Below are 27,509 nucleotides of genomic sequence, written 5' to 3' on the forward strand. Positions count from 1 at the left end.
ACATGGAAGGAATCACAGACACATAGGCATGTGGGTGCACACACCCACACACAGAAGGAGACACCATGAAGATGTCAGAGGGACTGTGTTGCAGAAAGACAGACAGATGACAGGACCCCATGGATAGTTCCCAGCAAATTAGTGCTTGTGCCCGGCCCTTGAGCCAGGGGTCACAACCACTGCCTGTCCACATCAGGCCTTTTCCCCAGAACCCCATCGCCAGTTCCATGAACATACATGTAGTGACCCAGCCCTCCTGACACAGGTATGCATGTCCCAACAGGCCTATGCCCCACCTATAGGGACTGACATCCCTGTTCTGGGGTACAAGCAGGGGCTACAGACAACCCCCTCCTCCACAGGCCACAGGCTGTGCCCACTGGCAGAGACAGGGGGCCCAGGCTGGCCCTGGAGGAGGGAGGAGTTAGGGGGAGCCGGGGTGCGGCTAGGGCAGGCACAGGAGCTGGTACCTGTCAAACAAGAGCCAAGGAGAAAACTAGCTTCTTAGTCACCTTGCTCTTCTCCCCATTTTGGCAGCAGCCCCTCAGGGCAAGGGGAAGCTGATATCATAATTATTGGCTCACCCAGCAGCTGCCTCCCCTCACCTGATGTCAGCACAGACCTGGGACGGCCGAGCTGACAGACTGACAGACGGACGGAGCTCCTGGCCCCACAAACCCGGGCCCCCACGCCGACCTGCTTCACTGAGCAGGTAAGAGGAGACCCGTCCCAAGTCAGCCATGGAAGCCAGCAGGGCTGGGCCAGGGCATGGGGCGGGGGGGGGGGGGGTGATTTTTTAACGGGCCCCAGGAGTAACTGGGAGCACCTGGGCGCTTCCCATCCTCTCATTGCAGTTCAAGGGAGACTCAGGAAGTGGGGTGAGTGCCTGGAGGCCAAGGAGGACCCCCTTCTCCTGCTCCACCCTTCATTCCTGTTGCAGGTTGTCTAACTTCAATCCTTCTTGCTGTAGCACAGCTTTTCATTCTGGTGTTCTTCAGAGTTTGTGTGTGTGTCCCTGTGTGTTGGAGAGGGTGTGCTTAGCCACCTTGTGCTGGGAGAAAATGATGTCTTGGAAGTACTAGAACCGGAAGACAGGGAGGCAGATTCCCAGCTTAGTGGCTTTTCTGGATAGGGAGGGAGAACCCAGCTCGGGGCTGGGGGGTGCCAAGCGTGTGTGTTTATCAAGGAATCACTCACCATCTCTGCACAGCTGGGCTGGGGCCTAGACACCTGGGGCCTGGGGCAAGCCTGGGTAGCAGGAAGGAGATGGTGCACCTGGTGGAGAATCAGACAGGTGGCAAACAGGTGCTATGGCCAGTACCTGATGCTGAGTTCAAGGCAGAATCCCCTGGAGGTCTAAGAGCATCTCTCTCCCTTAAGACCACTGAAGAGGCCTGGTGGGCAGACCTGGGGTAGGCAGGGAGCTCTAAGACCCTTGAGGCCTAGAATTGGTGTCTGGGGAGCGAAGGCCCTTAGGGAAATGGCTGGGACAGCAGGAAGCCTCCACCAGCTCCCACGGCTCGTCCTTAGCCCCTACCTAGTCAGGTTAGGCTCTGGCATTCCCCGTGGAGTCCCTCAGGTCCCCCTAAATAGCCAAAGAAGCAAGTTAGAGTGAGAATGGACCTAACTTGTGGGTGTGCTTGCTGCTTCTCCGCACCTACAGGTGTATGTGTGGGAGAGGTGTCGGTGTGAGCCATGTGGCCAGGTGCAGCTGGGCGGTGGGGAGGATCCAGGCAAAGAGGGTCAGTTTCTTGAGAAGTCATCTCATCCATCGCCCTATGCTGGTCACTTCCCATGCCAGACAGGGCTGCCCCTCCTCACTTTCCTGACCCCAAGGGCGGAAACTTGATTGGTTCCCTGGCTGTCATGAAGTCCTCCCAGGAGTCTGAAGTCTGCACAGCTGCAGGGGCCAGCTTGGCTGGCCCCATAGCATTCTCCTTTCCCCACTGATACAAGCCAGTTCTGCTGATCTGACTGGAGGGTGGGTTGGGGTGGGTGCACTGCACTCCATTCCTGCCCCCATCAGGCCTGGCTGAGGCCCTTTTACCACCTTGGTCATTCCCTGACCCCCTGGATAAAGGCAGTAGAAGGACACCCTCAGCTGATGCAGGGGCAGCACCTTCTGTCCTGGCCCCTCTCTCTGGTGCAGGCTAGGCAGGACCAGACTCAGGCTAGGTCCTGGGGAAGCTTGGGATCCACAGGAGGGAAGACACCATGGGAAGAGGCGCATGTCCTGCCGGCTCCCTGCTCCCTGCCGGCTCCCTGCCCGCCCCGCCCATGCTGCCATTGCAGCTCAGCTCCAGGCTCCAGGGCCTGCTGAGGCATGCTGCCCCCCCAGGCCCGGCGCCTCACTCACCTCCCAGGGCCAGGAACCTGTTCTCCCGGGAATGCCAGGGAGTTCTCAGAGGACTTTATTTCCCAGGGGCTCGGTGAGCCCCAGAATCCTCTCAGCTCCACTCCTGGGGAGGGGAAAGAAAGATTGGGGGGTTTGGGACCCCTCCCTGCTCCCCGTCTTTGTCTCCTCCATATACTGACCCCACATTGCCCCCAACCACCAGCTTTCATCATTCAGAGAAGAGAGAAGGCTTCCGAAAGTTGAAGACAAGGGAGAAAGCCCACTGGTGGCATGTGTCTTCTAGGAAGCCACCATACATCCCCTGCTTGGCCTCAGGGAGAGCTTCCTTTTAGGCCCCATGGAGCTTCCCCCCTGGCTTCCAAGAAAGCAACACAGCACCACTTCCTGTGGGCTCTCCATCCTTCCTAGCCTGGAAGTTCTTCCTGATGTCTAACCTCCCTCCTTCTAGCTTGAGTCCTCATGAACCAGCAGAGCCCCCATTGCCTTTATAGGGCTCAAGCACAAAGCCAGAGACTTATTAAGTCACACTGAAATTTTCTGGGAGCTTGTGTACAGGAAGAGACGGAGAGAAGACCCCGTGCCCACCACCCCTCTGCTGGGCCCCACAGCTCCATACTCTAATGGGGAGGGGCGACTGGGAGACACTTCTGCACACCTCCCCTTATTCCCCCATAACAGAGGGATGCAGGGGGCAGAGGTCCCACCAGTATGCCCTCCCTTCTTTCCTTCCCACTCACAGTTGGGGAGACTGACATTAGACTTCAGAGAGACATTTCAGCATTTTAAATTGAGTTTGGCTGGACTATGTCACCACAGGAGGTGGTTTCCTGAGTGGAGAGGCAACCATTGATCGGGATGGGTGTGGTTGGGCTGGCAACATGCCCAGGAGAAGGGGAATGACAAGGTGACCTCTGGGAGAGTGCATCCTAGAAGCACAAAGTTCCCAGAATAATTCCGGTCTTTCCAATTTCTCCATCCCCAGCCTCTGCCTCATCCTCTATCTCTGTGCCCATCACCAACCTCAGCCCACCCCATCCCTAACTGCCCACCCAGGCCCTGTCTCCTTCCATAGTCCAACCCTATCCCTATCCCAAGTTCACCTCCATCTCCACCACTCCATCTGTCTCTCCCCTCTCAGCCTCACCTCCATCCTCATCCTCAACCCCACTTCCCATTGCACACTACCCCTGCCTCCCCAGGATGATCTCTCCAGGCGTCAGAGAGCCCCCTAGAGTTTAACACCTGCATCTTTGTCCCTGCCAGTGCGTGTCCCTGGTGGGTCCTCCATGTTCTCCCTGTTCTCAGGAAAAGCCCCAGAGCCATGCCACTAGGACAAAATGGATTGGATGGGAGAAGCCCTCAGCTTCCTGATCCCCTTCAACCATTTGCCCTTCCCAGGGTGCTCTCCATGGGGGTGGTCAAGAGTGCTCACATGTAGCTGGTGAGCCCATCTCTGCCTGCCCACCTTTGTGGGGGCACGGGATGGTTCAGGATCTCACCATCCCGTCGACCAGGGACAGTGAATGCTGAAAGGTGGCTAGATGCTGGACAGTTAAAATGAGTTCAAGTGCAACAGGATAAGTTGAGGTCTGACGTCCAAATAGACCTCTCCACACTGCAGTGGAGGCAGGGGGAGTGGGAGATGGAGAGACATGCTCAGAGGCCCCAAAGGGAGGCAGTGGCCACCTTTCTCAGGGGCTGGGAGTGTAACCAATCCAATCAGGCACGGCCAGGCCTAAAGCAGGTTGCAGGACAGAAGCTGAAGCAAGAAGGCCTGCTGGGCTGTTGAGGAATGATTGCCATCATGAGCATCCTTGGGTCTCTACCCCGCCTGTGGCTCTTGCTTAGTCAGCGCAGATTAATGGGGCTGGGGAGAGAATTAGCTGAATCGTGATCTCTCAGGCAACTTGACTCGAGAGCCAGCTGTGAGTCACAGTGAAAAGGGATTCCATGCTGTCATGGCTACTCTGCTCTGAAATCTCTAGGGGTGGGCACTCCTCAAAACCCCCCAGGATGCAACAGAGCCCCCGGGAGGTCTGACCCTAACTCTCCACCTTCTGCTCATGAGACGATGCCTGATCATGAACTTCAAACCCTGCCTCCCCTGCCTGAAACTACTGCTTCTGACAAACTACAGCCAGCTTGGGCACCAACACACACACACACACACACACACACACACACACACACACACCCCTGAAATGGGGCATGTTCCAGGCACCAACACACACACACACACACACACACACACACACACACACACACCACACACACACACACACACACACACCCCTGAAATGGGGCGTGTTCCAGGAACCGGATTGCCCGGAGACAGTTGGAGATTCCACCTACACTTGTAAATTCCACAGCCATGTCTCTGACTCCAGCAGCCCATCAGTCTTGGAAGGCCTAGGATGTGCTGGAAGACACACACAGATCACTGTGACCAGAAAACCCAGTTACCAGACTCCCCACTTAGCAGAGCCAGAGTGACCACAGCAGCCAGAGATGTCCCCACGGGGCTCACGTTGGGTCCCTGCGACATGTGGCTTTGGAGAGGAGGCTTGGCCTCTCTGAGCCTTCTCACAAGCATGTCCAATCTGCCTGCAGTGGGAAGGGTTTTGGATAGAAAGTTCTTTGGAATGGCATGCTAAGCCCAGGAGGATCTGGGGATAATTAAGAGAGAAAGGTGGGGGCTGGAGCCCAGGAGTTGGATGGACTTAGGGCGACACCCCAGAACCTGCCACTACTCCACATCCTTTGCTCACCAATGAAGCTGACTTCACCCAGCCCAGGCGCTGGGAGGATGGGCTGATGCCCAGGTACCTGCATAACAGGGAACAATCCCTTCCAAAGGCAGGACCTCAGTTCCCCCATCTGTCAAATAGGGAGGTGACTGGGTGGGAAGGTCTTCCAGTGTTCTTCTCACTCCAAAGTTCGGTGAGTTCAAGCGGTTAACTTACAGCCTGCCTTGTGTTGTGCACGTGTGCGCTGTGGCTGGCATCAGGGGACCGGCTGCACCAGTATGTATTTGTCTTGTACTAGATCTGTATTATTAGTAGTGGTGGCAGAATTAATATCCCTAATGATAGATTGATTCTAATAAGCAGGCCTCCTGATAATGATATGTACAGAGTGTAAGAGGCCCCTGGCCCACGAGATGATAGGATCCTGAGCCACATCTACACTAAGATGGGCAGGCAGATGGACCCACCAGCTGAATGTGAGCACTCTTGACCACCCCCATGGAGAGCACCCTAGGAAGGGCAAACAGTTGAAGATGAAAAGATCTCAGCCCCCATCCCTCTCCTGAAATCCCATGGGCTCCGGCCCCCAGAGGAGGGAGCCAGGTGTGCTGGACAAGACAGTATCAGTTCACCTTCCTCAGAGCATCTGACATTCCAGGTCTCATTCAGTGAGGTAAGGTATGCAGAGCAAAGACAAGGACCCCATTTCATGAAGGAGGAACTGGAGTTCATTCCCATGCCCAGCCACATTAATGGCAGAACTGGGAGAGGATGCTCCTGGGGTCCTTGCTCAGGACTCCCTGTGAGGGAACAGAGTGGCCAGGGGCCTCTGAGACAATAAACATCAGGCTAGGGGCTGAGATGCATGCAAGAAGGCTCCGGTCACCCCTGTGGGTCTCACAGCTCAGATCCTCAGCTGCCAATCACTACTACAGCCAGTCCTCTTGGCAGCCAGTTACCAGAACAGCCCACAGGGAGCCAGGATAGGACCCCCAGGCCATGAGCGACTTCATTATGGGGACACGACTTCTGGACCACAGGATCACAGAGCTAGTGGATGCTCAGAGGCAAGCAACTTTGTCCCATCCCTCAGCACATTCCTCACCTCCTGTCAGCCTGCGTGGTTGGAGGAAGCATGTTGTAAGGAACGACGAGGCCACATAGTTCATAGTCTGTGAGAAATCCTCCTGTTCCTTCAGATACTCCTCACTTCTCCATCCACTCCTTGATCCCTTTCACAGCTGGGAAGACTGAGAATTAGAAGGAACTCCTCTGAAAATCAGTGTCTAAGGCCTCAGACCACTGCTTTCTCCACACTGCCCCCGGGAGGATCAAGCAGGCAAGAAGTACCTGCCTCAAGGAGCCCCATTCTCCAATCAGGTCCCCAATGGTTCTAGGTCACATTATCCACCTACAAGTCCCTTGCCAATTCTGTTGTCACCATCAGACCCAGTCAGACCTTTAAAGATCCCTGGGAAAGGTGGGGGTAGAGGCCACCTTCTCCCTAAGGTGCCCATCTAAGGGTCTCCTGTTCTTGGAACTGAGAATGTTGCCTCCCTCTCCCCCTGCTAACCTTGGAGGGCGAGCTAACCTTGCTTCTGGGAGCAAGATCTGGAGGTGGGCTCCCAGCTTCCAAGCCTAGATGCCGTAGTGGGCAGGAGGGAGAAAAAGGCAGACCATGGGTGCCAGCCAAGTGTAAGAGCAAAGATGCCTGGGGGCTGTGGTGTTTAGGTGGGAGTTCTTGGGAAAGGGGCACCTAAGGAGTGGTGAGAACACTGAAGACAGTGTCTCAGACCAGGTGGCCATAGCAGAGGAGGAAAGGGATCATGGTAGGTATCTCAGTAAGAGAAGGATGGGAGGTTTGAGGGGTAACAGGTCTTATTTCCTTAAACCAAGCATCCCTACCTTCCCATCAACCAAATGAGCATCCACAGGCAGTTCACACTTATTGATCTGTCCCACCGTCCATTCATCCATCTGTCTGTCCATCTGTTCAGCTCTCCATCCAGTCATTTGTCCATCCATTAATCTGTCCATCCATTGATTTGTCCATTCCATCCATCCATCCACCTATCCACTTATCCATCCATCCACCCATCAGCCATCCATCTAGAGAGGTCAGACCCCATTTGGTCTTCCCAGGACTATTGGGAAGGGCCTGCGGTCCTGTGGCATTTATGGGGCATGTGACCTGCCTGCCTGGCCTGGGGAGGCTGCCCCACCCCAGCCCTCAGGCAGGGGGCTGGTCCAGGCATGTGGGAGTATTTATACCTTGATGGAGGCTCCTGGGGTGTTGCTGGGCTGAATGACTCCCCGAAGCCCTGATGGTGGCCATGGCCCTGAGCCCACTGTGAGTGCTTGGATTCAGCTCCTTTGTGGTCTGGTCTGGGTGGCAGGGGGTAGAGGTGGGCTGGAGATGGGAAGGTACCCAGGATGGCCAGGGATGGTGGAGAAGAAGTGGTGCTGGACAAAGGAGAGTGGGAAGATAGGAAGCTGTTGGAGTCAGGCATTTGCAGCAAGGCTGGGACCCACGCTGAAGAAGGAAAGGGTCCACTGCCATTTGTAAGCCTCTGGAGGGTCACTTGGTGATTGGCAGAAAGGACAGGGCAAGAGGACTAAGATTACAAGACAGATTCAGGTCAGCTATCTGGAAGAACTTTTTCAGGTCAGCTCCAGGCACGGAAAATAGCTCAAATACATTTTCGGGATGGGCAAACCAAGTGATGCTCTAGATTCAGCCTGCTTCCAGAGGCAGGGGAATGACCGTGGCCTTTGGGAGAGCCCTGATTCGGGAGACGGGAATGACTCAGTTGCAGGTGTCAGTGGCTCAGATTTGAGAAAAGCATCACAAGTGGGACATGATTGCTCTTTATCCTTTGTTCTTCTTCCCCTCTCCACCCCTTCCCCTTCTGTCCCTAGCTGCTTCACAAAGCTCTTCAATCAGACCTGGGGCAGGGGCAGCTGACCCATTTCCTGAAAACGAGATGGGTCAAGAGCCAGAGGAGCCAGAAATCTGGCTAAGAAATCCCACCCTTGAAAAGATAGAGGAGTTTAGAAACCCCCTCTTCCTTGGCATCCCTAGGCTTCTGGTATCCAAGCCTCAGGAGCAGCCCCCAGGCCCTTCCCTGCCACCCCCAACTAGGTAATTACCGAACTGCTCCAGGGGACCCCTCCCAGCAGCCAGGCAGGTGGAGCCTGGGTGGGGCCACAGGCAGCCCTGCGCCCAGCCCCACCTCTCGTAAAACATGCTGCCGCAGCCAGTGACAGAAACCATTAAGGCGGAACTGCACAGTCTCCACCTGCCCGTAAAGGGTGGGTAGGAGGCAGCGGCTGGGAGGGAGTGTGGAGAGAGCCCAGTGAAGGCCCTTGACTCAGCTGCCCAGTGGGGATGCAGGGCCAGACCCTCCAAGGAAACCTCCAACCTCGCCCCCTGCCAGCCACACTGGCCTCCAGGTGTGAGCAAGGAAGCTGATTGTTCCCGAGGTTGGGACTTGGGACGGGCCATGTAGTAGTTAAGCACATTGGCTTTGAAGCCTGTGTCTGAATCCTGGGGAGCATAATTTACTAGCTGAGTGAACTTGGGCAAGTCAGGTTAACCTCTCTAAGCCTCAGTTTCCTCATCTATAAAATAAGAGTGGTAATATTAAATCACTCTTTTCTTGGACATATTAACTCCCCCAGCTGTTCCTGATCCCCTGGAGGATTTCCTCAGGCAGGTCCCTCCTGAAGACAGGGCAGGGGTGAGGGCCCAGCTGACAGCTCTGTGGGCCATATACACCTACAGGACCCATCTCTGCATCTTTAGATACACATGGTCCCAGTGCCTCATTTTACTTACAAGGGACTGAAGTGCAGAAACACCAAGTGACTTGCCCAAGGTCAGACAACCAGCAAACACTGGCCCCCTGAGCCCTGAGACATTAGGGAAGTGTCCCTGACAGGTGGGGAGATGTGCTAGGTGAAGTGGGCACAGGGCCTGGCTATTTGCCAAAAGGGCACAGAGCAGGGATTCAATAATGATTGTTGTTGATTCCGGTGACTTGCTCTCTGTGGAATTTCGCACTCGTCATGCTCCCTACTCGGGATGGAGTGCCATTTCTTTCCTCCCTCTGACTCCAGGGAAGATGCAGTCTACTTTTTCTGTCCCCATCTCTGCCCTCTCACTCTCCAAGGATCATGGAAGTTCAGAGAGCAGAGGGCGGACAGACAGAATGCCTGGATACTGGAATGGTCCTCAGCTAATGTTTTGCCAGGTTGCACATCTGGAATGTGTCTGTGTGGGGGTGTGGTTGGGGCTCTCAAGGCCTGAAAATCAAGAGATGTGGTTTTCAGTTTTAGCTGTGTGGCCCTCGGCATGTCACTTCCCCTCTCTGGGCCTCAGTTTTCTCCCCTGAAAAATATTTTTTTCCCTGCTGTCCTACCAGTGGTGTGCTGATCTTGTGTTCACTAACCAGCTCTCCTTCACCTCCCAAAAAGCTCTGATTTGTAGTATTTGCTAATTTCCATGGATAAATACTCCCACCCATGATGGCCGATTTGCCTGATTTCCCTGAACCTGTGGAGCCGGGAAGACATGGGCACCATTGACTCTCACAGGCCCATGGCAGCCGTCTCCAGCACTCCACCGCCTGCTTCCCTCTGGGACAAAGGGAGGGTGAAATGAGATGATGGATACAAAAGTGCCTGTAAACTGCCGAGAGCTTTATGGATGTGGAGTTGCAATGATGATCTTCCTTACAGTTGAAGGGACTCCAGGGCACAGTCCACCACTGAGAGGCCTGGCCTAGCCCCAGCCCAGAAAGGGGCAGGCTGTGGGTTGGGGGAGCCCACACTAAGAGGCGGGGTCCTGAGAGTCATCTGGGGTAGCTTCCTGGGATCTGAGAAAGGAGGAGAGCTGACTGGACCACCTGCATTGGTGTGCTGATATTTGTGCACACAGGCATCCTATTGTGTTCCCTGGAACTGAAGCAGGTAGGATAAAGGTTAGACTTCAAGGAAAGATTCCTCCTTGAAGAATCAGCTGCCAGCCCCAGGACACAGGAGCCATCAGAGAGGCCTCCTGAGGGACCCAGAAATCACCCTCTCCTTCCTACTCTAATCTCTGGAAGTTTCTACTGGCACTGGCTCTGCCAGGGGCATGGCTTAGAATGATCTCTGAGGCCAGAGAGTCTAGAGAATGGAAGTTTAGCCTCTGGCAATGGGGGAGGTGGGTGTCAGAAAGACAGGTGGGTGGCACAGGAGTTTCCTTTGCTCTCCCTTCCCCCACCTTAGAGCTCATGCTTTAAATTAACACTATCCCACTGCTAATTATTAATAATAGCTATCATTTATTGAGCATATACTTATGCATTAAGCTATTTACAAGCAGTAGTTCATCTAATCCTTCAGAGAGATACGTATTATTAGCACTATTTTGCAAATGAGGAAACTGAGGCCCAGGAAAGGAACTTCAGTGACTTGTCCAACTGAAGTCCTGCAGTGACTGGGATTCAAGCCCAGTGACCCTAGAGCTTCTGATCTAGATCATCCAACTTCAGGGGCTCTGCAGGCTACTCCAGGGAGGGGTCAGCAGCCACAGCAGCCTCACCCGCTCCCATAGGGAGCTTTTCCCTGTGCAGGACAGGAGTGCCCACCCGGCTACCCTCAACCCCATATACACCAGTCAGACCCCTCTGCCCAGCCCCTGAGGTGGGAGGGCCCTTTTGAATGCAATTGGTGGAGGAACCCCCCTGTTAGAAGCTATGGGGTCTTGGACAAGTCACTTAACCTCTTCTCTGGCCCTCCTTTCCTCCTTTGTAGAATAGAGCTTTTGCTGAGGCGACCAAGGGGCTACCACTGAATCAGGAGTCATTTATAAAACCTCTCCAGAGAAGCCCTCCATTGAGGAGCGTTCAGGGACTTCTGCATCCTTAATGCAAATGAAGGGTGGGCCTCTGAACACTGCAGAGCCTCCCTGGCTCTGATCCTGCCCCTGGGGCTATGAGGATGTGGGGTGGTGGGGTGACCTAGCCAGGATAGGAAAGTCGGGACTGTGAACTGAAGCTTTTAGTTAAGACTCTGACATGCAGGAAGTCAGCCCTGGCTACAGATAACATCCTAGGATATAGGGTTTGGCACAAGGATGTGTGTGAGGCAGGTGCAGCAAGGGTCCTTCTGGGAAGGCCAAACCCTAAAAGCTGTGGCTCAAACGGAAGCTCAGAGAGGCCTCCTCAGGTTCATGTCTCAGAGGAGTACAGCTAAGGTCTGAGCCCCCTGAGACCAGGTATACAAGGCAGGGCTAGAAAAGGCAGCTGCCTTCTGTGTGTGGGGTCATTAGTGATCTCCCCAGACCCACCAGGCCTGCAGCAGTGAAAACATCAGGGTGAGGAGAGTCTGGGGTCAGAGGCCACAGCCTCATTTGGACAATGAAGCCAGATGTGTGACATGCATCCATGAGCATTTTCTACATGCTAGACACCTTATACACATCATCTTGTTTAATCTTCATGATGACCCTGTGAGGTGGGTCCAAAAGCCCTATACATTAGAGGAACTGAGATACAGAGAATTACACAGTTTGTTCAAAATCATACAGCCAGGAAGTGACATAGCTGGGACTCAGGCTCAGTTTGGCCCAAATCCAAAGCATTTGCTCTTAACCGCATGCTATTCTGTCACGAGAGAGAACAGCTACCACGGCCCCACCGGTGACAAAGCCTGAGGCCTAGGGGAAGAAGGCGCCTGGCCTTGCTTCTGGGGGTTTAGGAGAACGCCTTGGGAAAGCAGTTCTGGGCTGCGGCCAGGTGGGGGGCAGGCCCCAGCTGTCCAGGAGCTGTCCAGGGAGTTGCGGGGAGGGGGCAGGCCAGCAGTCATGCGGAGCTGGAGGTGGGCTGCCCTGCCCCTTGGGCCCCATGCCTGCTCCTCTGTGGTGTCCAATTACGGCCAGCTCTGCGCTTCCCTGTCACGCCACATTTACTGTTGCCGAGCAGTGGGCGCGGGACATGGCGAAGAGGTGGCGGAGACTCTTGAAGGGGCGGGAGAGCCTCCCACCAGGCCCCCACCCAGCTACCAGGCCCTCCACCACTGATCCCCTCAGGGATTTGGGCAAATGCCCTCCCTTCCTGTCCCCGATATCCCCTGTCAACAAAGGAGCGAGTTCATTTAGCAAAGATGTGCCGACCTCAGGCTGGGCACCATGGGGCCACTGAGGCCATCTATCCCTCCCAGAGCTCCTGGGAGGACCTGCCTTGGGACATGCATAGAGGAAGTCTTGAGTAAGTTGGGAGTGTGAACTTCATGCTTTTCTTGTTGGCTGTCCCACCAGTTCATCCCAGCCCCACCCTGACCCCCACCAAATGAACAAAATGTAGGAAGAGTGCAGCTTTCAGAGTTGGACAGATCTGGGTTTGAATCCTGACTCTATCAAGGATTAACTATGGGACTGGGGCAAGTCATGTAACCCCTCTGAGCCTCCGTTCCCTCATCTGGAAAGTGGGGTTAATGATGTGCCTTCCTCACAGGTTTGTTCTGACAAAGCAATGAGAAAATTCCCCAAATCATTTACACGGTGGCCCACCCAGGGCAGGCCCTCCGCAAACAGTGGCCTTTATCAGAGACTGCTCGGGCAAAGAGAAGGAATTTTAAGAACTGCCCTTTGCAGGTAGTGGGAAAGGAAGTCAGAGAGCTGAGGATGGTAGCAGTAGCAGAAGCCGTGCTACTAATGATATCAATAACAAGAGTTGCCATTTATAAAGTGCTTACTATGTGCTAGGTGCTGTGATAAATACTTCCTCTGCGTGGTTCCGTTTACTGCAGCATCCATGCAAGCTAGGTTCTTCTCTCTCTGTGCTTTGTAGCTGATGATGCTGAAGCTCAGAGAGCCTGGCTGACACTGCAAGCGAGGAAAGGCCAAGGCTGACTTTGAGCTGAGCCCTCTTAACCACTCAGTTGGGCTGGGACAGAGTTCCCTAATTCTAGAAGGTCTGAGCAGAGAGAGCCCTGAGATACCATCTAGGCTGAACCCCTCATTTTTTGAATGGTGAAAACTGAAGCCCAGGAAGGGCAGCAGCCTGCACAGGCACAGGTGCAAGGTGGGCTTTGAAGGATGGAGCGGACACGGCACATGCCAGCTTCCCCCACAGGCCAGCGGTGGCCTCCCTGGTGCCATGCCAAGCTCACGGGGCCACTAGGCAACCAGGACCTCTCAAGTCCCCAGGTGCACACTGTGGTCATGCCAGCCAAGCCACGGCCCCCGAGGATGACACCACAGGCCCAGCCTCTGCCGAGAGCTGGGTGACCTGCCGTGAGCATCACTCCCACCCCAGGCCTGGGCCCGACCCAGTCTCCAGCTCCCCCTCCTCTCAGGCCACGACCCAGAGGGCCTGCCACAGTCACCTAGACGGGGGACAGAGGGGGCACAGGAGCCGGAGGCAGGGCCTTGCTGTGAGTCCTACTGATTCACTGCTCTGCTGCCTCCTGCGCGGGGCCTGGCAGGGTCCCTCCGGCTCCGTTCTCCCCACCAGTCTTCTCCTGTGTCTTTCTTGCTCTGTCTCTCCTGTTGTTTGCCTTCTTCCTTCTGTTTCTAATGTTTCTCTCAGTTTGTCTGTCATCTGTCAGTCTCCCTCTCTCTCTCATCAGATGTCTGGCTGGGGTCAGGGTCCCTGCCCAGGGATTGGGTGGGAGGGAGGTGGTGGGCCTGGGTTGCTCATCCTGGATGCCGGTCCTCACTCTCACCACAGCGGGCTTTCTTTGAGGCCAGGACTGGGTGATGGTGTCACTCCTCCCGCCGCAGTCTGACGTCACGCTGCCCAGCCCGGCCAGACTGGAGGGCGAGCCCCAAGGGGACCTCATGCAGGCACCGGGCCTCCCAGGCTCCCCTGCCCCACAGAGTGTAAGTACCTAACACCCCGGCCTGGGCTGAGGCCAAAGCCTGAGGGCTCCAGAGCAGCAGGTGGACCAGTCACCCCCACCCCCAGGGACATCCCAGGATCTGTCCGGTTCCTTCCACCAGCAAACGAGTACCCAGTGAGCCCAGGATCCACAAGTGTTCCGATATGGGCCTATGCTTGTCCCTGCAGTCTGGCACCTTCCCAGGACAGGGCTGTGCATCCATCCAACTGGGGGCACCCCAGGTACGGAGCAGTATGCTCTCATCAGATTGGGTCTTCCAAGGGTAGGCCATGTCTCTTCCATCATTTAGGGCCCCCCCCCCACCCAGAGCTCAGTCATAGCCCCTTTACCCTAGCACACAGTAGGGTCCTGGTCCAACCTCTGCTCACAGGCTCTCTACCCTCTGTCCACCCTAGAAGCATGCCGGCTTCAGCTGCTCATCATTTGTGCCTGACAGACCCCCAGAAAGGGCTTCCTCACTGCCCCCACAAAGTCCCAGCGTCGCATCACCAGGTCCCGAGCAAGTCCACTGCCCAGCCGGCCCAGGTCCGGGCCCCTTCCGGCTCTCACCCTCAGACAAGTACCCCAGCTTCAGCTTTGAGGAGAGCCCAGCAAGCAGCCCTGGGCGCTTCCTCAAGGGCAGCCATGTGCCTTTCCACCCATACAAGCGGCATTTCCATGAGGACGTCTTTCCTGAGGCTCAGACTGCCCTGGCCCTCGATGGACACTCCTTTAAGACCCCAGGGGTGCTGGAGACCTTCGAGGAGATCCCCGTGGATGTGGGGGAAACCGAGGCCTTCCTGCCTGGCTTCTCAGCAGAGACCTGGTGCAATGGGCTCCCCTACCCCAGCCAGGAGCACAGCCCCCAAGTCCTGGTGAGTATCAGTGGCCAGTGGGCACCCTACTTACTCCGTCCCAGTTCCCAGAGCCCAGAACAAGTCCTCTGAGGTAGAACTCCCCACCTTCCCTCACCAGACCTTTCCACTCAGGATCAGTGTGCACCAGGGAAGCAGCAGAATCAGAGAGTTGGGGTCTCTTGGCTTTATTCTGGGCCTCCAGGTCAGCTGGAGAGGGGATGCCGGCCTGGGCCGGCCTGCAAGGGCAAGGTCGGGGAGGCAGGTCAGGCCAAGGAAGCTGGCAGCCTCCCAGGGGCTCCTGAGTCAGGATTCTAGTGTGTGACTTCTGTTTGTTTAAGTGTCAAGAATCCCCAGCCAGACCTACGCACCCATATGCAAATGTGAGAAGAAAAACACATTCCAGAGGCCAAGAGAAAGGGTTTAGGGAGGAGCCACAGAGTACAATATTCCTCTCTCCAGCATCAGTACACGGAGTTGAGAAAGGACTTACATTTTCTCAAAGGACACTTCCGGGCCCCATCCTTTGCCCAGAGTGGGGCCTGTGTATATTCAGAGAAATATCTTGAAAGCACCTTGGAAGGTCAATGTGTCCTTCCCATACTCACAAGCTGTATGACCTTGGGCAAACCACTTAACCAACCTGAGCTTCTCCCAAAAAGTATGGTTACTAGTCCTGCCTCATAGGTGTGGTACCTTGGGAAGAAGAAAATGACAGAGAGCTTTGCTTCCCACTCCAGTCCTGGTTTGGAGGTCCCTGAGGTGCTGAGCCCTGGGTGTGGGTGCCCACTGGCTCTCCTCTCCTCTTGCTATCAGACAGGCTCCCATTCCATCTCCAGGCCACGCCCAACAAAGGCCTGTTTACGGGCTTGGAAGATAGACAGGCGCCCACCAGGTGTGGCTGAAGCAGGGCCTTGTTCATATTCTGGGGCCCTTCGACAGCTTCTGCTCAGGCCCATTGAACAGGACAGTAGCCCACAGTGAGGGCACCGTCATGTCGGCTATCATCCCCCAGATGTCCACCCAGCACTAGACCCTGGCCGTTTGCTATGCCAGATGTTTCTCTTTCAAGTGTTAAATCCTCATGACAGCCCATTAAAGAGTTCCCACTATCCCATTTTTCTGATGAGGAAACTGAGACTTCATAGAGGCAAGTGACTGGCTGGAGTTGTCCCTCAGCAAGGAAGGGGTGAGGCTGCGATTTGAGCCCACTCCCTTACCCCCAACACAGTGGAGAAGAGCTCAGGCCCAGAGACTCACGGCGAGCTGACCCACTTACTGGGTGACCTTGGGCACATCATTTCCTCCCTGTGGGCTCAGCCCCATCATCTCCCAAATGAGGGGGTTGGACACGGTGCTCTTGCCCTTCCAGGCCTGAGATTCTATAATTATGGCTATCCCTGCATCAGCAACCCCAGGGCACACCGTGAAAGAGCTCATAGCTGATTTGACCCACTGGGCCCCAATGCTGGTTCCCAAGGCCCCTGGCAACCCCAGGAGGAGTGGGTAACCAGGTAACCTCCTCCTGGTCTTGTTCACTTTCCAGTACCTAGCTGTACCCTCCGTCTAGCCCTACTCAGAGCAGAGCTCTGTGCTAGACCCTAGGAGCTCCATGTGGGGCTCCCAACCCATGGGAAGCTAGAGTCTGGCCACCACCAGCAGCAACAGCTGCAGGCTCCCTGTGCCAGGGTGAGAGGGTACCATGGGGCAAATGGGTAGACTGCCTGGCCCAGGGAGCAAAGGCCCTGGGTTGGGATGGCCCAGGGACAGGGCAGAGCCGACTCACCAGGCCCCTCTGGAGAGCTTGCTGGCACTCCTTTGGGCTCTGCACAAGTAGTGGTGGCAGCCCCGGGAGCCCCAGCCAGACCAGCCTGCCTGGCCACTGCCTGAGCTCCCCTCCCCCGCCGCTCTGCAGGATAAATTCTAGAGCAGTGGCCTTTTCCAGGGGACCTTCACACACCTGCTCTGAGAGGCTGGCCGCGCTGAAACCGCAAACAGACCCTGAGTCAGGCTTGGTGATGGGGGTCGGGCACTGCACCCCTCTGTCCCTCCAGGGAAATCTCTGGCCCTACCCCAGCCTCGGTGTGACTACTGGCAAGCCGGCAAGCCTCCCCCACCTCTCTGGACAGCCAGCCTCTGAGTCTCGCCGCAGGGAGGTACCGGGTAGGGAGCAGTAGTTGTTGATTCCAGCCCCAGCTCCACCACTCACTTGCTGAGGCCCCACAGGAAACCCCCTGCCCTCCTCTGTTCTCTATTTGTTCTCTACGAATAAGCTTTGGGGGAGGGAGAGTAAGGGTTGCTTTTGTGTAAGGTCTCAGACCCAGAGGAGAGGAAAGAAGAAAAATAAGGCCCAGCCTGGTCACGTGTTTTCTTCCTACAGGGTTCGGAAGTCAAAGTCAAGCCCCCAGCTCTGGAGAGTGGCCCTGGGCTGTACTGCTACCAGCCCCCTTTGCAGCACATGTACTGTCCCTCCCAGCCCCCCTTCCACCAGGTGGGTCTGCAGCAGGTGGGCACGCTTCCCCCAGTGTCTCAGGATGTATGGATGTGTTAGGGAATATGTGAGTGCACACCTGGGTGGACGGGTAGGGGCTACTGGGTCACCCAGGGTAGGGGACAGGGACCAATGGGGAGGGAAGCAATCATGTTTCTGTAGGGGTGGATGGGGCTTGTCTGAGACCCTGCCAGGGCCTGAAAGGCCTCAGAAAAGAGACTGGTTTTAAGCTTGGAGCAGGGCCCCAGATGTAAACCAAAAAAGGGAGGAGAGGAGAGTCAGCCAAAGACAGGAACAGGGGCAGAAAGAAAAGGAGTGTGTGGGATGACACCCAAGGCCGAGTGGGGCAGGTAACAAGGGCTTCCACCTGGGTCAGCCACATTGTGCTAGGTGAGCTTCGCTTTAAATTTTCTCTTTAGCTTAGACAGGGTAGGACCAGAAGTGGGGTTAAGGGACCTTCCCACCTGGAAGGTTCCAAGTCCCCATCATCTTAGGCCCCTTCCCCCTTCCTCACCCCATTGCCCAGCCTCAGCTCCTCCCAGATGAACAGGATGCCAAGTAATTGCCCCACACCAGCATGGGATGGAGGTTTTTAAAAAGAGTAAGAAAAGAGCCCCATAGCAGCCAGGCAGCTCCCGGGAGTCACTGGGCAAGACAGAGCAAGTGGCTGCCCAGCACCCAGCTCCATCCACCTGCAGCCTGGCACTGAGACAGGCCCTGCCTGTGGAGCAGGTTCTACTCCCAGCTCTTGGCACTGGCCCTGATCTTGGCCAAGCCACGGAGGCAGGCACAGGGGGGTGGGTGCCAGGGGGTGGGTAGTGTCAGACTCCTTGCTTTGTTGGGGGAGAGAAAGAAGTGGAGGAGGCAGAGGGGACCCATGAGGGGTCATCCGCACTGTCACGGGAGCCCAGCTGGAACGGCCGAGCCATCCCGAGGCTCTGGGTCTGTCCTGGGGCAGGAGCCCCTGAGGTGGCCTGAGCCACAGCAGGGCTGAGGGGCCATAAGACCGTGAATGGCCTCGCCATGCCCAGCCCCGCTTTGATGCTCTCTGCATTCCGCACCCCCTCCTCGAACAAGATGGCCGCACCCAGGGCTTTATGGAGCCTGCAGAGAGGGTGACTCAGGCACTAAGTGTCTCTCAGGTGACCTGGAAAGAGCACTTCAGCCTGGAGCAGATGGGGCAGTCAGAGTCTCCTACTCCCCTCACCCCTATAAAATACCATCCCTGGCACCACAGCCACTCCCTCTGCCGTAAAACCACCTCCTACCCCCACCTGCCCACCACCATGACCAGCCCTTTCAAAGAGCCACTGAAACTCGTAAAAGGTGGCAGTGCCCAGCAAACGCCCAAGCTGGACACCCCACTTCCGGCCCAGCATTCCAGGAGACAGATGCAAGGGAAGCCCGGAGGGCCTGCCCGGAAGGGTGTGGGGGCCAAGGCCACCCCTCACATTTCCTGGCCCAGTCAGGCTGCTGCCCCATCACCATGGCAGCCAGGGGCCAGAGAGAAAGGAGCTAGAGGAAGGGAATTTTGAGCCGCAGAGATCCTGAATTCTGGAACACACAGATGTCCACATCCATGGCACCCTCAGATAGCTCTGCCATCAGAGCTCATGACTATGGGTGGTGGAGCCCATGACTAGGGAGAGAAGTATCTATCTGAATGAGGGGAGTGGACCCCCGCCTTGGGAAGGCTGGTTACCATGGCAACCACTCTGCCCCTTTGACCTCTACAGTACTCACCAGGTGGCAGCAGCTACCCTGTACCCTACTTGGGTTCTGCACACTATCCGTACCAGCGGATCGCACCACAGGCCAACACTGATGGGCACCAGCCTCTCTTCCCCAAACCCATCTATTCCTACAGGTACGTTTCCCAACACCTCTGCAGTAGAAGAGGCATAGGAGGATACCTGGGGAAACTGAGGCATAGAATCCTTGAAGTATAAGGGTAATGGCAAGGGGCAGAAGTTATACCCAGTGGCCTTCCAGAAGACGCGGGAGAGGGGATTCCTGCAGGAGGCAGGGGGAAAGACTAGATCACCTCTTGACTAACCCTGGGGTTGACTCAGCAGGTGCTGGAGCCTGGGGTGAGCCTGCTAAGTTCTAGCCTCCTGGGACCCAGGGCCTAGGACTTGAGAGTGTAGGGGGATGCTTGCCCCCTTTCCCCTCCTTCTCTAGGTACAGAGAGAAGGCCCCAGCTCTACCAGAGACAAGTAAGGGATGAGGACTGCAGATGCAACTCCGTTTACCCACCATCTGCCAGATCTGGGGCACTTTCTCTGGGGTTGGGGTTTTAAATTCCAGGCCAGCAGCACCCAGCCCTCTGGGAGACCTTCCATCTCAACTGTCATTCACCCAATCAGGTCAAGTGACCTTTGACCTCCTGTGTGCCAGGCTGCACACTGGGTCAGGCCATCAGCCAGTGTGAGCTCAGGGGAAGGAAAAGGAACTTCAGCATCAGCAAGGAGCACAGAGATAAGGGATTTGGCAGAGGCAGGACGATGCACAGAGAGGAGCACATGCATCCTTGGAGCCTAGCAGAACTGGGTTCTAGTCCAGCCTCTGGAATTTACTAGCTGTGAAACATTAGGAAAGTTACTTAATCTCTCTGAGCCTCTCTTTATTCATCTGTTAAAAAAATGGTGAGAGTTGGGGGGAACCAGGAATATTCAGGCTTTCGGAAGGATTCAGTGAGAGAATATGCTGGCATATTGTGGGGGCTCAAGAAACCTTAGTGTTCCCCCTTACTATCCAATGTGCATGCATTTGGTTGGGGACTGACAGGGAAGGACTACCATTAGTGAGTGCCTTCTGTGTACCTTCTAGAACTGTGAGGTAGATATTACTTTCTTCACTTCAAAGCTGAGGAAACTGAGGCTCAGAGAGGTTAAGGGACTCACCCAAGGTCACACAGCTAGCAAGTGCTAAGCCAAGATTGCAACTCAGTCTCTCAGATTCCACAAGACCCTCATATAACTGTAATTCCTGACTTTAATGGCCATTTCCTCATCCCTTCTCCTTTCAACCTCAGAGAACCTCTCTCCCATGAATTCAGCAGCAAGTTATTAGTCCTCAAGTACTCCAGCCTGGGCAGGGAGGGTTGGGGGGCAACTCCAGGCCTGGTCAGAAGTTCAGACTCTCAGAGCCTTCTCTGCCTTCAGCATCCTCATCTTCATGGCCCTTAAGAACAGTAAAACGGGGAGCCTTCCAGTCAGCGAGATCTACAATTTTATGACGGAGCACTTCCCTTACTTCAAGGTGAGTCCAAGGTCCACCCCTACCCCACCACCCCCATGTCCTGGGCAAGCCAGGCCTCTCTGGAGCCGGAGGATTCGGTTGGGAGGTAGCTGGATGGTCCCTGAAGCCTATCAGGACTGACATGTCTACATTCTGCCAGCATAAAGTCTGACTGACTGCAGCCTGCTGTGTAACTGAGGGAAGAGTTTGAGTTCTCTGTTCCACACACATGGAACTACGTCCTTCTGAAGCAGAGACGAGGGGAAGCTTGTCAGGGGCAAACCCTCACTTGGCTTTCATTCTAACAAGCATGCACTTGGTGAGCTGCCATCAGATGAGGAGTGGGCAGGATGACCAGCAGAGCCCCTGGCAGCCCCTCTGTAGGAACTAGATCCTACACGCGGAGAGGTCAGTGAGCCAGAGAGGGACATGAGGGCCCTGCACCGCTCCTCTCAGCCCTTTCTCCCAACTCCTAGCCTGGCCCCCAGCCCCTCCCTGAATCTCATCGTCCTGGCTTAATTATTTTTCCTGGGAGCCGTGTAATCCCTGTTTTATGGGGCTGGAGAGTGAAGAGGCCTAACAGATTTTTTTTTTTTCGGTTCTAGTTGTTGTTCTTAGCCAGTTGCATCACTCCCTCACTCTTGCGTTTACATTTGACTTCAGAGAGAAAACATCTGTGAGGATGGGATGGGCCACAGATGGTGAAGCCAGCCATACAGGGTGACCGGGGCAGGGCCCTTCTCTAGGGGACAGTTGGAATCTGGGCTCTGTCACTACCTCTTTATGTGATCTAAAGCCAGGCCCTTTCTTCTCTGGACCTCAGTTTCCCAATCTGTAAAACAGTCAGATGGAACCGGATGGCACACCATTTCCTTCCAACTCTGATAGTTCTCCTGTAATCCACCTAAGGAGTTAGTTCAAAGATCCCCTGCCACCTCTATCTCTCACTCCACATTTAAAGGTCGTTTTTCTGGTCAAGGACACAGTGGACCCTGGGCTGGGCAGCACTCACTCCCAGGGCAGCTGAGGTGGGTGTCCCACAACCCCATGAGTCAGGGATGTGGGACTGGGGAAGTGTCCAGCAATGGACATAATTGCTAGTGCTGACCATCCCTCTTCCAAACAGGAAGTGCTAGGATGCGGGCTGCCCTGGCATCCCAACGTCACAGATTAATTTGACCATAAAAGGGCCCAGTGCCCATTAGCTCTGCCCATTGGGTGGCATAGTAGGGACTGTAGTGGGAGGTGAAGGTGCATCCCCAGCAGGCTGGTCTGGTGGCTCGAGAACCCTCCCTCATGACCCTGGGAGCCTCGGGGGTCATCTCAACCAGCCCCCTGCCCAGGCCAGCTGCCCCTGAGAAAAGCTCCAGCAGCTCCTGCCAGCAGCTTGCAGTGACGCTGGCATCAGGGCCCAGTTTTGCTGGGCGTGATTCAACCTGGCTGCTCCCTGGGGCAAGTGAGCTGGGGAGGAGGGAGTGGCTGCCCCTCATTAAGCAAAAACCCCGAACTGAAAGGGAAAAGGGGCTAGGGGGTAAGGACGAAGAGGCCCCCATGGTCAGAGTGGGTTCTCTGCCCACAGTCAGCTCCTGCTGGGCCCAGGACTGTCACAGAGCCTGGGACAGAGCTGGAGGTGGAGGAACAGGGGATGCCAAGTAGCATCCCCACCACCGCCTCTCACCCAACTGAGTCAGCCTAATGGTTTTTACAACCCTCCCTGGGCACAATTACTGCACTGGTGGCATGACCGGGCCTCCTAATGGGTGCTTATTCTGTTGGCACGAGCACCCCCGGCCTGAGGGCCGGCCTACCCACCAGGGCACGCCCCCCAGGCACACTGAACGCTCACACCCACACATGCATGCAATCACGAATACCCCCACATACACACCCAGAGAGACTTTCTCACACACTCAGCCTCAGGGATACCCACAACCTCACTCAGAGAAATCTACAGACCTATACGGAGGAGATGAGGTCACACCAGGGAGACACACTTAAGGACGCTCATCCACATAGCCAAAGCCTCTCTTTCTTTCTCTCTCTCACCAAAATCCAGGTATACACACAAACATATGTGCACTCTGTGCACACACCCGGACACTCAGCCACCTCACCCATTGTCCTTTGCTCCTGAGTCTGCCCCGGAGGGATGAGGCAGGCCCAGCCAGAGAGCACTGCATAGCTTCCCCCCGACTCCCTCCCCCAAGCTGGCACCAGAGACCTCAGAGCAGTGAGCGCCCTTTCCACAGAGGGGGCCACGCACAGGCCTGAAGACCTGCTACGGAGTGGTCCTCCCCCAGGTGGGCGACAGCCTGGAGGGCTCTGTAGAGCCCACCAGCCCTGTCCTTTATGAATCACCTCGACAGTCCTCCCAAGGGGCAGCCTAAAGGGATGGGGATAGATTTTAGGTGAAAATACCTTGTGATCAGGTTCCTGCCCATCCATCCCCCACCACTGAAGGGTACTGAGCCTGAGCTGGGTGCTGAGGAGGACTGCAAGCCCCAGAGTGGTTGGCAGTTCTGTGCCTAGAGGACAAAGGGTTTTTCTGGAACCCAGACCCAGAGCCAGCTCTGGCTGCCTGACCACAGCCTGAATTCTTGCCTTGCTCTGCTCTGGCAGACGGCACCTGATGGCTGGAAGAATTCTGTCCGCCACAACCTCTCTCTCAACAAGTGCTTCGAGAAAGTGGAGAACAAATCAGGAAGTTCCTCTCGCAAAGGCTGCCTGTGGGCCCTCAATCCGGCCAAGATCGACAAAATGCAGGAGGAGCTGCAGAAGTGGAAGAGGAAAGACCCCATTGCTGTGCGCAAGAGCATGGCCAAGCCGGGTGAGGGGGATGGGCCACACAGGGAGGGCCCAGGGTACCCAGGAGCAAAAAGGAGAGAAAAGCTGAGCAAGGAGAATTGCTGAGTGAAGAAAGGGCCTGAGCAGGGTCCCAAGGCTGGGGAGGGCTTGTGCAGAGGGGAGGTCTCACAGTATCCCTCTCTCTTGGGCCTTTTCAGAAGAGCTGGACAGCCTCATTGGAGACAAGAGGGAGAAGCTGGGCTCCCCACTTCTGGGACCCCCTGGGCTGGCAGGCTCAGGCCCCATCCGGCCTCTGGCACCTCCAGCTGGGCTCTCCCAGCCGCTGCACTCGATCCACCCAGCTCCAGGCCCCATTCCTGGCAAGAACACCCTGCAGGACCTTCTTGGGGGACACACGCCCTCTTGCTATGGGCAGACATATTCACACCTCTCACAGGGCCTGGCCCCTCCTGGACCTCCCCAGCCGTTGTTCCCGCAGCCAGACGGGCACCTTGAGCTGCGGGCCCAGCCGGGTACCCCCCAGGACTCACCTCTGCCTGCCCACACCCCACCCAGCCACAGTGCCAAGCTGCTGGCTGAGCCTTCCCCAGCCAGGACCATGCATGACTCTCTGCTGCCAGATGGAGACCTGGGCACTGACCTGGATGCCATCAACCCTTCTCTCACCGACTTTGACTTCCAGGGTGAGCTGGAGGTGGGGAAAGGGAGGTGGGACAGGACAGCAGAGGGGCATCGGGCAGTGTGGCCATCCCCCCAAGTCTCCACACTATGGCCTGCTATTGGCTTGGTTTCTGGTCAACTGAAGGCAGAAAAGGCCCAAGCCAGCAGGAGGTGTCAAAGGAATGCCCTTGCCCCCATCTCTCTCCTCTTGGTGGCCCTAAACATGTTCAACTGACCCCATCATCAAGCCTCTCTTAGCTCTGGGTAGCTGAACAGGGCCTGATGTTCCAGTCCATACTTGGTTGTGAGCGACTGATAGTCTGAACATTCCCCAAAGTGGTTGTGTTTTCTCAGAGTTCATCTTTTATTGCAGAAGGAGAGAACTCTTCCCCCAGGAAGAATGTAAGCCTCAGAGCAAGACAGGTCCTGGAGGGACTGGGGATAGGAGTCCAGGGAGAGGGCCTGGTTATCCCATTCCGTCCTGCCTGTTCCATCTCTGCATGCAGCCAGCCCAACATTCCCATTTAACCCCAGGGCACCCCCTGAGCCAAGGCCGCAGTACTGGCTACAGGAGGTTTGGAGGAGGGTGTAACCCAGGCCTCGGACCCCCTGCTGTGTCCTGAGTGGGGTAGGGGTGGGGACATCCACAAGCAGGTAGAGGCAGCCAATCCTCAGAGAGCCCCCAATCCAGTGAGAGCCCTGGTCTTGGGAAGCTATTGTTTGAAACGTGCAGCTAGATCCTTACCCCCACCCAGAAGTGGGGAGCAGGGCTCAGCAGCCTCAGAGGAAGCTATAGACAATGTGAGTTACCATAAACATTTACTGAAGCCCCTACTAATGACAGGGCGGCAGGTGAGTCACTCTGTATGTGCTCTCTCACACGGGCCTATAGGAGGGATTATTATACTCATTTCACAGACGTGTACTGAGATTAAGTAATTTATTCAAGGTCACTTAGCTAGAAAGAAGGAGAGTTGAGATTGGAACCCAGGCACCTTGAGCTGCAGGGTTTAGTCCAGCCCCCCTTCTTCCAGACCCTGCAGCCCTAATCCCAGGGCAGGAGCGCCAGGTCCCTGCCTGCCATGGTGCAGGTCCCACGACACAAAGGGGAGGATGGGGTGGCAGCACAGTGTGTCCCGCAGAGTCTGTGCTTCCTGGTTCTGCTTCTGTCCTTTGGGCCTTGCAGCAGAGAAGCCCAGGGAGCCAAGTCCAACCACCTCCTGAGGTCCCCCAGGGCACTGTTGGAAGATCCTTTGTCTGGGCTACAGATCCACCTTCCTTGGGAGCCTGGGCAGGAGCCAGGGGAAGATTTCAGGGGCCCCCCTCCCCAGGCTAACCCTGGAGCACACAGAATCTGCATCAACACCTCCAAGGGTCAAATCCTTGACCCTCCCAACTCCCCCCAAAAGAGAGCCTCAGAGATCACTGGGGTTAGGGCCTTCAGACTGCCCTACATGGGAGGAGGAATCAGAGAGGTCTGGCAACTGCCTGGGGTCACATAGCTAGTGCCAAGGGCCTGTTCCCCAGTCAACGTTATCCTAATCCTGGTCTCTTTAGCCTGTGAAAGCCAAGGGGCTGGGGGCAGGCAGGGCTCCTCGGTGGCTCCCAGTGACACCTGTTCTCTCCCTCAACTAGGAAACCTCTGGGAACAGCTGAAGGATGACAGCTTGGCCCTCGACCCCTTGGTACTGGTGACCTCATCCCCGACATCATCTTCGATGCCCCCACCCCCACCCCACTGCTTCCCCCCTGGGCCCTGTCTGGCAGAGACAGGCAGTGGAGCAGGTGACTTGGCACCACCAGGCAATGGGGGTTCCGGGGCACTGGGTGACCTGCACCTCACCACCCTCTACTCAGCCTTCATGGAGCTGGAGCCCTCGCCTCCCACGGCCTCTGCTGGTCCCTCAGTGTACCTCAGCCCCAGCTCCAAGCCCATGGCCCTAGCATGAGCCATGTGCCTCAGCCACTCCAGCCTTTGCCTGGCCTGGAAGTCCCAGCTGGCCGCCCATGTCGGGCTCACCTTAAAGGTCAAGGAAGGAAAACACTCCCTGTCCCCTATGACACTAAGCCGACTTGTTGGCTGACAGCTGGGGGTCAAGAAGACATCATCCAGGGTGCTGCCCCTCATGCATTTCTGCCGCCTGGCGGGCCACCTCCTCCTCAGGTCCCCTGAAGAGCAAGTATCTGGGCAAGAAGAAAATGCACTCTCCTGAGCTCACACTCATCCACACTTAAGCTGTCATGCACATGTGCACACACATGTGCATGTGCATGCACACACACACACACACATGCAGTTATTCACACCTGCACCCACCCACATTCCTTATACGCAGAGGAATCAGGACTATATCACTGACAGCCTGACTTCATTCTGGGGCAGCTGAAAGCTGAGGGTTTTGGTTACCAAATGCTCAGGACCCTGGAACCTTTTTCTGACGTCCATGTTCTCTGCAGGCCTGGCCCCCTCCAGGCATGTTCTCTCCCAGAAGCCCCTGTATTTATTCTCCCATCTTTATCCGAGCAACTCACCCAGGAGGAGGGGATATGGAGCCTCTCCCTAAGTTGTCTGTGGGTCCCCAGGCTGCTACTTAGTAGCACCCATTCTGCCAGGCTCATGCTCATGCTCATCCTCAGGACATGCTCTGCCTGGCCTCCCCAGGGGTGACACACAGGAGGGGCAACAACCACCCCAGGACCAAACTGAGCCTAATTCCAACACAAAGTGTTTGGAAAAGCCCTTTCCCTTGGAAACTTGAAAGCGTCCTCTCTCCCAGCCTTGGGTGCAGGAAGGGCCCCTCCAGGTCGCTGTAATCTCACTCCTCTATCAGAAGTTCATGTAGTTTAGGTTCCAGCTTATTAATAACTTTCAACTGTCCCAGGCAGCCTGGGCATTCAGGGAAGGGAAGCCCGGCACAGGCTGGAGGAGCATCCATGCCCCACTCTGTTCTACTGGCCAACCCAGGATGCCTCTGGAGCTCGGGGATGTGGCCCAGCTGTCCACCGTGCCCTACCCAAGAGCCCAAGCTGCACTCTGAGGTGGCAGCCTTAGCCTACTCTGGGCCTGGGGCTTCAAGAACCTCTGGAAGTTGGCTCCAGGCTCAGGGGCAAGCCAATCCCTCGATGGCCTGCCATCGTCCCCTGTCCTGGAACAATAAAGCAAGCGCCTTGTGGTCTGTGCTCCCAAGCCTTCATTTCCAGGCTACCCCCCTGGGCAGAACGGTCATACCACACTGACTGTGGGTGCCCTGGGCCCATGATGCTTACTCGTACCCAGGATTATGAAGTTTCCAAACCCACTGAGGTAGGCATTTAGGAGGGCTTCCTGACCTGCCTGGGGAGAATGAGGGGGCAGGTGGGCAGGGCAGGTGTGGGGGAGGTCTTCCCAGGAGAACTTTCAAACGGCTGCCAGGAGTGGCTGCCCTAGCCCCACACCCCTTCCTGAGATTTATCCCTCCCTCCTCAAATCTCCCATCTCCTCACACATG

The 27,509-nt window shown here is 56.0% G+C and overlaps 1 protein-coding gene across 4 annotated transcripts; it reads left to right on the forward strand.

Moving 5' to 3' along the window:
• Window positions 1–521: 521 nt before the first annotated feature.
• On the forward strand, window positions 522–27,201 carry FOXN1 (forkhead box N1). 4 transcript variants are annotated; one of them, XM_073235147.1, is made up of 9 exons: window positions 522–712; window positions 13,836–13,972; window positions 14,388–14,846; window positions 17,206–17,316; window positions 19,053–19,183; window positions 20,481–20,577; window positions 23,176–23,383; window positions 23,559–24,044; window positions 25,657–27,201. In XM_073235147.1, exons 2-9 carry the CDS (start codon window positions 13,850–13,852, stop codon window positions 25,968–25,970), a joined length of 1,929 nt encoding a protein of 642 aa, XP_073091248.1. In that variant the 5' UTR covers window positions 522–712; window positions 13,836–13,849; the 3' UTR covers window positions 25,971–27,201. The 4 variants fall into 4 exon arrangements, with proteins under 4 accessions (XP_073091248.1, XP_017515466.2, XP_073091249.1 ...); XM_017659977.3 differs by having other exon boundaries at window positions 523–712; window positions 13,821–13,972; XM_073235148.1 differs by having other exon boundaries at window positions 523–712; window positions 13,841–13,972.
• The last annotated feature ends 308 nt before the right edge of the window (window positions 27,202–27,509 follow it).

Source organism: Manis javanica, chromosome 4, assembly GCF_040802235.1.
Source record: "Manis javanica isolate MJ-LG chromosome 4, MJ_LKY, whole genome shotgun sequence".
NCBI lineage: Eukaryota > Metazoa > Chordata > Mammalia > Pholidota > Manidae > Manis > Manis javanica.

Bases quoted from the DNA above. Each gene is read 5' to 3' on its own strand.
- FOXN1 (XM_073235146.1), top strand. From the start codon at position 7,409: ATGACTCCCCGAAGCCCTGATGGTGGCCATGGCCCTGAGCCCACT. The intron at 7,454-13,840 runs GTGAGTGCTTGG...CTTTGAGGCCAG, and splicing joins GCCATGGCCCTGAGCCCACT to GACTGGGTGATGGTGTCACT. The intron at 20,578-23,175 runs GTGAGTCCAAGG...CTGCTCTGGCAG, and splicing joins AGCACTTCCCTTACTTCAAG to ACGGCACCTGATGGCTGGAA.